The sequence below is a fragment of the Leptopilina boulardi genome, unplaced genomic scaffold, assembly GCF_019393585.1.
Source record: "Leptopilina boulardi isolate dan_hultmark-lab unplaced genomic scaffold, ZJU_Lbou_2.1 LbouV2_193, whole genome shotgun sequence".
Lineage (NCBI taxonomy): Eukaryota > Metazoa > Arthropoda > Insecta > Hymenoptera > Figitidae > Leptopilina > Leptopilina boulardi.
In genome coordinates this window covers 852,671-866,061 of record NW_026137744.1, presented here as the reverse complement: position 1 = coordinate 866,061, position 13,391 = coordinate 852,671, and the positions used below count along the sequence as shown (strand labels likewise).

The window sequence follows — 13,391 nt, the reverse complement described above, 5'->3', positions numbered from 1 at the left end:
CTTCGATGGCCTTTTCGGGCACACCTGCTCGCGACCTATTCACGCTATATATATTTGCCTTTAAAACTACTTAAGTCATACCGAATAACACGAACTCCTTTATCTTCGGACTTCATTTTTTTCTTCTGGTGAAAGATGAACACAACGGAACATCTTCCAATATATATCCATTCATCGCGAGAAGAGATGAGGATGCATTGAATTTCTTGAGTGACCAAAAAATTCGAATGTCATTCTTAGTACTTTTTGTCTCATTGTTCCTGCGCTCTTGTATAAATCGATTTTATCATATTTTTTTTCTTTTTTTTTTTTTTGCGAACAGGCGAGCCTTATTCGCAGCTGCTTTAGCGCGAAAAATGGAAATTTTCACACTCCAAAATGTGTGATATGAATCAAGTTTTATTATCTCAATATGTAAACCGACAGATTATCCGCAGATGATTTTTTTTTAATTCAAAAGTAAAATATATAACATTTACAAGTATATAGCGTTTTATTCATGGAATATTAAAAAAAATTGCTTTTATTAGCATTTTTTTCCAATCTATATATACATTTTAAGAACGATTGATATAAAACTATATTGTAGTCTAGTGGTAAGCGTTATCGACTTTTGTTCCGAATTTCTAGGGTTCGAACCCCCAACACTGATTAGATTTTTTCAAGTTAAAAATTACTTAAATTAAACTAGACTAAAAAAATTTAGCTGAGATCTTCAACTACCGTTGGATAGTTGCGACTATAGAATAAGTACACTGAATGAAAAATATATAACAAAATTTCGTAAATACTTTTTAATATATAGGGAAAAAGTGTCAAAATGTAAAAAATTGATATAAAATATATTAAATCTCATTAAAAGTTTTTGTAGAATTAATATAAATTATGTTAAAGTTCGTAAATATATTTACTAAAATTTAAAATACATTTCTTAAAGACTGAAAAACATTTTCAGAGTTCTATATTATTTTTTGTAACAATATTTCCCATTTTTACGCACATTTTCCCTAAATTGAAAAATATTTACTAAAATGTCTACTATACTTAAGGTATTAGTCGCGCGCCGGCTCTAACCAAAAGTTTGTCTTGAGTCTGACTCAGTCTGTGCTTAGCAAGAGGTATAGTTCTGAGTCAAACTTTTTGAAGGGTACAGGTAACTTCCACTCAGAGCGCCGCGTTATCGCACGTGTAGAACTAAAGTTTTGATCGCGGCAACGTCGCAATCTGAATATTATTAAAAAAAATTCAAATATGCTTCTTTAAAAGCTATTTTTGAATTATTTATGATTAATAATTATGTATATAAATGCTTAAACTTTTTAAAAGTATGAGACTTACTAAGAATAATTAATAATTAAAGATGTGAATATTATTAAAAAAAATTCAAGTATGCTTCTTTGAAAACTAATTTTTAATTATTTATAATTAATATTTACATCAATAATGTATTATAAATTGGTTTATAAAGTAAAAAATAAATATTTCATCAAAAAATGTTTTTATTTCTTAACTGTTGAAATATAACCAACCAATTTAACGTTTCTCATTCTTATTTTTCTTAAAATATATGATTTAATTTAAAAAATTGAGAATTATTTAATACTAATCTATGCTGTGAAATTTTAAATATATTATTTTTTTATTCTACTCTATGAGATATTCCTACTTTCTAACTGTGTACTTTGCATGATTTTGAATTTTGTATGCATTCGCGCGCTACAGCGTTGCCAAGTGTACTGCTTTCCAGCAGTGGAACTTCATATAATTTAAAATTTTGTTAACTTTCTCCTAATATATTTATAGTTTGGTACGGTCAAAAAATTTTAGTTTTTTTGTATGCATTCGTTTCATGAGAATGTATTATGTGGTAGTTTTATTTTAAAATCTGACGACTGGTTTTTATTTAAATAATTATAAAGCAAATTCCTTACATGCATTAGGTGCTCCGTCCATGTAAAAAGTATCAACTTTGAAATGATATTTTAAAGCTTAGGAACGGTCAAAATCGATGGGAATGGTCTTATTTTGTAGATAATTATGTCAGAAACACTCATGCAAAATTTAAAAAATATCTGACGAAAATGATTTTACGCGACTAATACCTTAATTCAGTTCATTTTACTAAAAAATATATAGTTAAATCAACTACAAAAACTGAAACATCTACAAAATCTCATTGTACCAACTACATTCTTAGTTCTTTTAAGGGGAGATATATAACGATGATTTTGAAGTTTTTTTCAAAGTTTTTTTTTTATAGTAAAAAAACTAAAATGTTTCTTAATCTGTACTATTTTGACTATCGTGTAAACTATATAGAATCAGAAATATTTATTGAAAAAAAAACAAATGACAGACTTTTGAATTTTTCGACAAAAATTTTGCAACTTAAATTTTTTATAACTTTTTAAAATATTAATGGATTTTAAAAATTCTAGTTTACACGAAAACTACAAATTCAAGGAACATACTGTCCAAATTTAAAATTAATTGTTTAAATAGTTTTAAAATAAAAGTGTGACAAACTTTTAGAGTGTACCACTTGTAGTCTCTATTATACTAGTTTTTTTTCAGTGTAATTATATTATTATTATTAGATACTGTGTTCTACTGTTTATAATTTCTAATTAATTATAATTCATATAAAATAATAATTATGTATTAAAATATAAATGAAAATTACAATACAATTTCGAAACTGTGAAAATTTGTATGTATACTAACATATTTTTGCGGTATATTCATGAATCTGAAAATAAATATTTATAAAACAATAATAACAATAATACACTGAAAAAAAACTAGTAGATTTGACTACTTTTTAACTACACTGCCTAGTAGAATAAGTCCTCAATTGAATTTAAAAACTTATATTAAGTATATAAAAAAGTAGTTAAAATAACTATAGAAATGTAGTTGGCAGAATGAGATTTTGTATACTTGTTTCAGTTTTAGTAGTTGATTTAAATTTATTTTTTAGTGAATTGAACTGCTAATTATTAACTCCATAAAAAGTAGTTCAATTAATTACACACACAAAATTAAACTAACTAAAAGAGTAGTTACTTTAACTACTTTCGAGTCAACTATCCAACAGTAGTTGAAAATCTCAGCTAAATTTTTTTCAGTGTACAATACTCTCTAAATCTGAATTAGTAAAAATGTTTACTAATTTGAATTAGTGACTCACTTTTTGCTTCTGAATTAGTAAAATTTTACTAATTATTAGTAAATTTTACTAACAATTAATAAAATTTTAATTATTTAGAAGCAAAAAGTGAGTCACTAATTCAAATTAGTAAACATTTTTACTAATTTAGATTTAGAGAGTACGAGTAATAATAATAATAATATAATAGAATTTATATAAGCTTTAACAAAATGTATATTGTATCGTTATTTTCCGTCTGACTAAATATTGACCGGAACCACTTAATTATGCAAATCGATCTTGTGCAATGTTTCGATATCAATATATAATGATTCAAAGAATAATGAAGAACTTGTTAACAATTTTGTTTGTTACTGGCCCTTATATCGAGAAGCGAAATATCCTGTGGTTTTTCTTTTGGTCTATTCTAATGAGATTTAGGTATAAGCGGATTGACTTGAAACTGGAAATTCAAAGTATATTCCCCTTTCGTTTTCCCCCACGGGACCTGCTGTCATTTTTTCTGATACTGACAGCTTTTCCATCGGATTAGTAAAATCCTAAAATATATTTCACAACCTCAAACAATGTTGGAAAAAATATATATGCATATACAATATGTAAATATATTTCTTTAATTATATATATATATATATATATATATATATATAATTATTTATATTTTTGTATAAAGTACACTTACTATCATTTTAGATCTTATATATATATAACTTGAGAATCCAATTTATGAAACGCAGAAATATACAATAAATAATATCAGTGATGCAATATATATGTATATAGGTATATACAGGGTGTTCAAAAAGTATGGAAACTTGCAAATATCTCGAAATACGTATTTTCATGATTCTTCTTTTTTCACTTTTGGTTCGGGTTCAATATGTTTTGGGTTCAAAAATGTAGATCTTTTTGTTGGGAACAACTTTTGTTTTAAACAATTTTCACGAAAATGCTTACTTTTCGGGATATTTGCAAGTTTCCACACTTTTGAACACCCTATACATATCCTATATATATATATATATATATATATATATATATATATATATATATATATATATATATATATATATATATATATAGAGAGAGAGAGAGAGAGAGAGAGAGAGAGAGAGAGAGAGAGAGAGAGAGAGAGAGAGAGAGAGAGAGAGAGAGAGAGAGAGAGAGAGATATCCCTCTGATCATTTAATTATAATTGATAATGTAACCATTACATAAATATCAAATGAATAGGATGTTTTACAAGACTACTGTCAATAATGTTATCTGCCAGTATTACCGAAGAATCTTTACAGAGATTCATAGATATAACAAAAATTGAGATATGCATTGTATACATGATATATGTATATGTATATGCAAAGATAACTGTAAATACGTTAATTTTCCCATGACAATATTCCATTTATGATGAATGTTTTTTTTAACAGAAAATAATGGAAAATTTATTAAGCGCAAAATGAATGAATGACCAAAAATGCATCAAAACCAGTTCAACAAATTTTTATGAAACTTGGGCAATAATTGTTTTTGGGGTCGCTGATCACGAATATGACATTTAGTTTTCTAAAATTCAAAATGACGGATCAGATCGATTTAAAAAAATGTCCGCCATATTGGATCTGCCATTTTGAATTTTAGAAAACTAATGACAGATTCGTATTCGTATACCATTGCGTGCGCCTATTGAGCTGGGTACATTTAAAAAAAGAAAGAGAATTTTTTATGTAAAACTCTTTCTAATATACATTATTTTATATAGCTCTTATTAGTTGCCTCACCTGGGTCCCTCGGACCCAGACAACTTTTCTTTTCATGTACTTCAACATATTCGCTTGAAAATTGTTACTCAGGGGTTTTTGAGGTCGCTGATTACACTAAAAGACTTTTTGTTACAAAAATTAATATTGTAATTTTATTTCAAAATGAGAAAAACTGTGTTTTTGTACTATAAGTTTCTAACCAAATAATACCAAAAATTTGTATGCTCCATACTAATTTTTAGTTTTTTCTAGTCAGAAACTATAGTATATCGTTCATGCGACTAAGTATATAGTACAAAAACATAAAGTTTTCCTCATTTTGAAACAAACTATATATTAATTTTTGAAACAAAAAATCTTTCAGTCTACGAATCCGGTGTCCGTTTTTCAAAATTCAAAATGTCGGATTCAATATGGTTGACGACTTTTGAAAAAGCTTAACGTGTATCTTGTTTTTTATTGAATTTAAGCATAGCTCATCATGCACTTACATTAAAAAATGAATTCAGGCACGTGAGGGTTATTAATATTGCATGGCAATATTTAGAGGTAAAATATGACCAAAAAAAATACTCGTGCCTGGTTTCTAGGGGTGAAAACAACCTCCAAATGAAAAGTGCGACAAGATATCTTTTAAATAAATTATTAATATTTTATAAAACTTATTGGTATCTGGGGGTTTTCGGGGTCGTTGATTATTAATCTAATGTCAGATTTTCAAAATTCAAAATGGCGGATCCAATATGGCGGACGAAAAAATTAAAAAAGTTATTAATTTTTTATTTTATATCCGCCATTTTGAATTTTGAAAATTTGACATCAGCGACCCGAAAAACTCCTAGATACCATATATAAGTTTCATAAAAAATTAATAACTTTTCAAAAATTTGATCGCCTTATTGGATCCGTCATTTTGAATTTTAAAAATCTGACATCAGATTAATAATCAGCAACCCCAAAAAACCCCCAGATAACATAAGTTTTATAAAATATTAATAATTTTTAAAAGATATCTTGTCTCTTTTCATTTAGGGGTTGTTTTCACCTCTAAAAACCACAAACGACTTGATCTACACGGAGAAAAATGGAAAAACGAATAAAGTAACTTTTACTATACTTTAAAAGTAAAACCGTAACTGTCCGTAGTTTCTGCGCATTTCTGGCAATTTTTACTCCAGAAATAGTAAAATTTACTATTCCGTGAATAATTTTTACTATTTTAAGAGTAAATTTTACTATTTTTGGAGTAAACTTTACTGATTCTGTAGTAAAAATTGCCAGAAATGCGCAGAAACTACGGACAGTTTCGGTTTTACTTTTAAAGTAGTAAAAGTTACTTTATTCGTTTTTCCATTTTTCTCCGTGTAGCAAAACAGCGAGACACGCGGGTATTTTTTTTGGTCCTATAGTTTCCGAAAATGTTGGATTTTTTTGTGGGTCAAAAATCGTGTCGGACGGTGTAATATATTGGACATAATCGCAATATTGCCAGGCAACATTCGCAATGTTGTTTAGCCATATATGTTGTGCTATTTGAGTGGATAATAATAATAAGCGCAAAAAGTAAATAAAATCCGCAAATTTGTTAATAAACTTTCATTTTTCTTTTTCTGATATATATGAATACACTCCCCAAGATTTTGACACGTCGATCAGCAATTTCTCACAAGGTGGCATGAGGTCGAGGTTCGGATATTAATAACGCAGCTTCATCCATCTAATTCTAGCTGAGAGTATATTCTCTCACTCTCTCTCTCTCTCGGTTTATATACTTGGAAGCCATCAATCCGAATGGACAACTAGGGCCCAATAACCAGAATTGCCAATCAATTCGCGCATTGCGCGCCCGGGAATTAGACAATTAGGAGTCGTCACGTTCTATCCCATACCTCTCTCTCCGGTTGCCGTGTCAGTTCTCTCTCTCTGTCTCTATCCTCGCCAAACAGGGTTTCTCTGTCAGTTCAACTTGGCGCTGGAATCGCTTTGGCGAAAGGGGAAGCAAGCATACTTACGGAAGTTTCAATTTCCCGCGCGTCCGATTGGTCGACATAGATCAACTGACACGCCCCTCACTAAAGTACACGTTAGTCGCGCAAACGTATTCGTATTGGTCCGCATTCAGCGCTTACTGGATCTCCGGCTTTTGCGGGGGCGGTGCAGCATCAGCAACACCGATGCTTGGGCTTTCCGCTCCCGGAGCAGGGACCTGGTAATCAGTGCCGTTTCCGCGGCAGTAGTGGCTACCACGCGATTTTACATAACCCTTTTGACCCAAAAAATTGTTGTTTTTTTTTTCTTTGGGTTTCATTTCTTGTTGAAGATTATTCGTCCTTTTTTTCTTCCTTTTTCTCTTTATTATTTAGTGATTCATTATGTGTGATCAAAACCCAATTGGATTAGAAGTGACATAGATATATATATATATACATATATATATTCTCAACCTGATAAATTAGGAAGGGAAAAAATGATGATTTTAAAAAATTTACGAGGGCAATTAGATATTAGCTAAAAGAAATTATTGGATTGGAGATAATTCAAATTATTGATAATTATAATGATTTTTAATTGTCATGCAATTAACGGGATTTTTAATCATATGATTCAAATATCAAGAGTTAGGACTGTGTGTTTTGTCATGTGACGTATTTTTTAGTATATTATATAATACATATATAGTGAATGTTTTGCAGTGTAAAATAGGAATGAGACGATTTTGGAGTCTCGGATTAAATTGTCAAGAGTCTTGATATAGTGATTATATATTTGGGAAAAGAAAAAACGTGAGCCGATGGACTTCAGCAAAGGTGACCGGCAGGTATGAGTAGAGAAGGAACTGTTATGCAGGAGCCAGAGGCCTATGAGGATATGGATATGGCTACCGCAACATCAGCATCATCCACCTTAAAACCCCGAAGTGGGAAAATAAGTTTTAGCGTTGATTCGCTATTGAGCAGTACGAAAAAGTCGCCGACGGCCACTGCATTTGGCCGAAGGGATTCAGAGTCGGAGCGACTTGTCGAGGTGGATAAAAATAATTTTGAAATGGAAGCAAGGTATCGTGAATTACTCATTGAGCAACAACGTTTACAAAGTCGTGAACTTTTGGCACGATTAAGTCCACATGGTATACAGGCGTTTGGTCATCATCAAAGGACAACATCATTGTCCGATCATCGGCAGGAGATGCTTACTGTTAAGGATTTTTCCAGGACCAATCATGATAAATCCTCATCGCCAATTAGAATTGAATTGGAGCAAAGGGACCAGGATGATGGAAGTGGTTGTGTCTCGCCGGATAGACTCAATGAACTTAGTAGGCGAAGTGAACGTGGTCATGATGATGATAGGGTTTTGAATCGATCTGTGTCGCCAATTCGTAGGGAATTTGACGATAGAAGTGATTCGGACGCGAATCGATCTCTCGAGGGTGATAGAACGACGGATCATCTCGATGAGGAGCACGAGATGAGAAGTGTGGGTCAATCGGAGGATTTGAATGTGATGGATTCGGATTGTGAACTTGAGAGGGACTTAGAATTGGGAAGTCAGGAAAAGGAGAAATCAAGCCCGGTAGTTCCCCAACCAATACACCCCGGGGTGCAAAGGTCTTCGGGGCCTTACCTTGGACACTCGGGGGGTCCTGGGTGGAATCCCGCAGGATTTCCTCATTCACTTGCAGGATTCGCGTGGCTACCCCCACCCCCGCATACGCATAATCATCATGGACACCTTTATACACCACATGGAGGACCAACGAGTCCAAACGGTGAGTTTTTCTTATTTCCTCTTGTTGTTCTATTGATCAATAGAGCAATTGCTATTTCGGATGATCATTTCTATTTTTGTTTATCAGTAGTTGATGATGATCACCCTATAGTCTTAACTGATCAATATTGTTTTTCTAATCAGCCTCGTTGATTTTTCATCCTTTTTTTACTGTTGATCCTGATGATCCAATAGTGGATCTCACCCTATAGTCTTCACTGTATATTCTTTTCACTTTGCGCAGTCTATTAATGAAATTTTCTCATCAATATCCAATTTTGGATCTCGTTAATCAACCTTTCTGATTTTCTGAAGAATCTTACATTTTTTAAATATATATTTTATATCATATACAGAAATTTTTTTACACGCACAAAAATTATAAAAATCATCAACAAGATATATGGTACACTGGAAAAAAAACTAGTAGATTTGACTACTTTTTAACTATACTCTGCCTAGAACAATAGGTCCTCAATTAAATTTAAAAAGTTGTATTAACTATAAAAAAGTAGTTAAAATAACTAAGAATGTAGTTGTCAGAACGAGATTTTGTAGTTGTTTCAGTTTTAGTAGTTGATTCAACTACATTTTTTAGTAAACTGAACTGCTAATTATTAACTATACATAAAAAGTAGTTCAATTAATTACACACACAAAATTAAAATAACTAAAAAAGTATAGTTACTATTTAACTACTTTCCAGTCAACTATCCAACAGTAGTTGAAGATCTCAGCTAAATTTTTTTCAGTGTAATAAATAGTTCTACTAACTTTCGTTTATTAAGTGCGTGCAAACAAATTAATTTTTCATTCGAAAAACAAATATATTATCTCGTTTCAATAAATTGAACATCCATTAAAATTTACAGTAATTGTATAAAATAATTTTCAAGCTTTAGAAAGTTATATATATATATATATATATATATATATATATATACCAACAAATTATACGTCTTTGAATAATTCATCATAACCGGGAAAGTATATATATATAAGAAAGTAGGAAATTCAGTAGTCGAAAATTCTTATGGTCAGCCAGATTAAATGTTTGGCATATATACGATGTTTGAATAATAATTGGACATTTTACGAATTCTTGATTATGGATAAAAAGACAACTATAACATATTTTTCTTTTGGTTTGCGCGCCTATACATTTTGTAAGCGAAAAAAACAATTTATCGGACACAATAAAGCGATTGACATATGGTCCATATATGATAGTGGCATGTATCAAAACACAGACAGTTTATATATATGTATATATTTTCGCATCGTGTATATTTGTACATCCAATTTAATTATGAATATGAAACCAATTATGCGCACTATCATTGTTGGCGACATATTTGCTTATCTCAATGACACTAAACTAATGATCAATTATACTAATAATCTATTCTTTATCGTATTTTTATAATAAATTTAAAAATTTTAATTTTACAAATACAATTCTATCATATCTATAATTGTGGATTGTATAATTATTATTTTTCTACAATTACGCGGCAAGAAAAAAATTATTATTTATATACAAAGATCTCAATACATAAACACGCACGTTCTTTGATTTATATATAAAATTTATTCATTGTTTATTAATTGGAACAAGAGTGTTGCAAAGCAGAACAACTGCATTTGTTTATAGCTCCTATATAGAGCAACTTTGTGGTTGAGATCACCAACTGAGAAATGCACATAATATGAGTAAATGCTGTCATTTATCTTATTCAAACTTATTTTTATCTAATTAAAACTGATGCAACTTTGATGATTTGCATCCTGGATTCATCTTGCGGAAGGTTGTTTTATAATTAACTGTGGTTTAATTTTGAAATTATCGGTCATTAAAAATATTTTGACATATATATATGATTGCGCAGAGAAAGGTGTTTTAATTTATTTATAAATTGTAATAATTTTATTTTTATAATATAATAATATTGGTATATACACTAAAAAAAATTTGTTTTATTCAAATAATTGGTTACTTGACTATATATTATATATCAAATAAATATTTCGACTCTATTTCGTCAATTTATTTGTATTAAAAATAAATATTATTTGAGTCAATTTAAATGATATTTGTTTTAAATACAGAAATTATTGGTTCAAATACAATTTATTTAATTCAAATAAAAGTTGTTTGGTTCAAATAAATATTTATTTGATGATAGTCAAAATAACCGAGTATTATATTGAATCAAATTAATTTTTTTAAAAGTCTATAATATTGTTATTTTTATAAATCTTTTATTGACATTTATAGTTTAACTATACTATATTATTTTTTACTAATAACCAACATGAATAAATATTAATTTTAATTAATTAAAATATCGGATGTGAGGCAGGTTGCGTAACACTATAGTTTTTCTTCTTATGGTTCTCCTAGATTAAATTTTATTTAATAATTAATACTATAATCCCAATCCTAACTTTTTTGATTTAAAAATTTTTGGTTAATTAACCGTAATTAAAATATTTTTCAAAAACTTTATACATTGTTTGTATTATATATATGTATTTATCATATTCTGTAAGAAGAAATTAACCCTTTCGTAAATTAAAAATTAATTAATAATTTGCATCCTTTATTTAATTTTAATTACAATTTTTTGATTAAAACTAAAATTTTCTCATAAATTTAAAGCAAAGAAATCACTAAAATATAATAAATAGAATATATATATATATAGGAAAAAAATTTAAATTTTCACAAAATAGGAACAATTATTTACTATAGTGTATTGGGCTATTTTTAATCGACATCACATACTGTATGGTTAATGATTATAGCCAGTAAAATTAGTCTAGTCAAGAAACCGCAGATAAATTTACGACTAGGTAATCAATCGTCTGTAATGCAGCGTGCTAACTCCTAATTATTTTAATCTATAGCAGCGCGCAAATTTCAACAAATTATTCACTTATTCATATATAATAAAGTGTTGTGAGAGTTTAATGAACTTTAACGATATAATGAAAATTGCATATATTGGACGCAAAAATTTTTATCATCAATTTTGCATTCTATATCAAAAATTTCCCTTAATATACTAATCATATGATAAAATATATATAAAATATATACATTCGGGGGCAGTATATTCTTTATATTATTGAATTTTATGAATTGACAATTTTAAATTAGCTCGTCCAAGTTTTATTTAATTCAATCGAGTATATAGAAAGACGGATAGACATTTTTTATATTCTTTATTATAATTGAAAAAAATGAAAAAAATATATATAAAAATTTCAAAGTCTCGTATATAAAAAAGAGAAGATTCTATTATTTATATGTATATAAATATATATTAATTATAGTTAAGGATTTTTCTATACTTGATGATTTTCCTAGACAAACGTTCGAAGTCACGCGCGCGCAATGGTAGCCATGTTTGCACTAAGCGAGGTATCTGACCAGTCAGACTCGTTTCGAGGAAGCCCTAACGAGTGACACTTGCGGCACCTGCGGACACGAAAATAAGGACATTGTCGAGCTGCACTAGGTTCCAATCTATATAGCAACACATATATGCGTTTCTATTCGTCGAATCTCTAAACATTTTATCCAACATATCCCATTATCGTCCTTTAATCAATCATTCGTGCGTGTTTAGCTGTTTTTTTACCACATGGAGAAGAATGTTTAGCCGCAATAAGAAGAGTGTCCGCGATACCGCATGTGGAGTATATATATATATATATATATATATATATGTACATGTTCAAATCGATGGATGTCAATTTTATTGCAATGATGACAATTATTCTTTGTTGTTTGTTACATATATCAATGTTGAAAAGAATTATATTTCTTTTCTTCTAAATTACCGTTTTTATTGCATTGATTTTTTTGTTCGTTAACACTTTAAACAATTACTTTGACGTTAATAAGACACTTGTTATAAGTACTTACAAATTCTTTAATTAGTATTATTTACTTATATAGTTATTACATTTATGTGACGCTCCAAAGAGAAGGGACCTTACTTGAAAAAAATTTTAGGTTATGTTTAGTCATAGTTTTATACCTTAATAAAAAGTTTTTTATATTTATAGTTAAAATCAACTTTTATATGATAAACGATTGAAAATAAAAATATTTTTCATACTCAAAAAATAATTAAGTTTTTATTTGCAAATGTTTTTTTTTTTATAAAAATTGTTAATTAAAAAATGTTGCAACAAATTTTTTAGATAAAAAATTATAATGCATATAAAATTTTTTTTTTCTTTTATACATCGTTTGATCATAATTATACCAACGTTAAAATCATAATTATAATTTTTATTGAATCATTTTAATATATATATGTATAATGGAGGCTTTTAAACATAAATGTTTTGTATTAAGAGATGATTCTCTGTATTTTCACTTAAAAAATCATACATATAACATTTTCACAATTTTTTAGTAATTTTTTACTAAAACTTTAGTAAAAAAAATATTACCGTAAAATGGAGTAAAGTCAGCGATTTTTTGAAGTTTTTCTTTAAAAAAAGTATGAGAAAAACATAAAATACAACTTTAATACTTTTAATTCACTCATTTTCTTTAATATTATTACATAGAAAAATTTATTTATTTTTCGAAAAAAATTTTATACGCCCTTTTATTGTCGACGACTTTTCCCTGAAATATGGGGTAAAGTCGGCGAATATTTACAAAA

General features: G+C 28.7%; 1 protein-coding gene across 2 annotated transcripts in view; it reads left to right on the top strand.

Moving 5' to 3' along the window:
• The first annotated feature begins 7,052 nt into the window (after positions 1-7,052).
• Positions 7,053-13,391, top strand: part of LOC127277980 (homeobox protein HMX1-like) — a 29,148-nt gene continuing 22,809 nt past the window's right edge. For both annotated transcript variants that reach the window (XM_051299453.1, XM_051299452.1), the window contains exon 1: positions 7,053-8,704. In XM_051299453.1, coding sequence (XP_051155410.1) covers positions 7,756-8,704 — 949 coding nt within the window. In that variant the 5' untranslated portion in view covers positions 7,053-7,755. The remainder of the gene's footprint in view (positions 8,705-13,391) is intronic.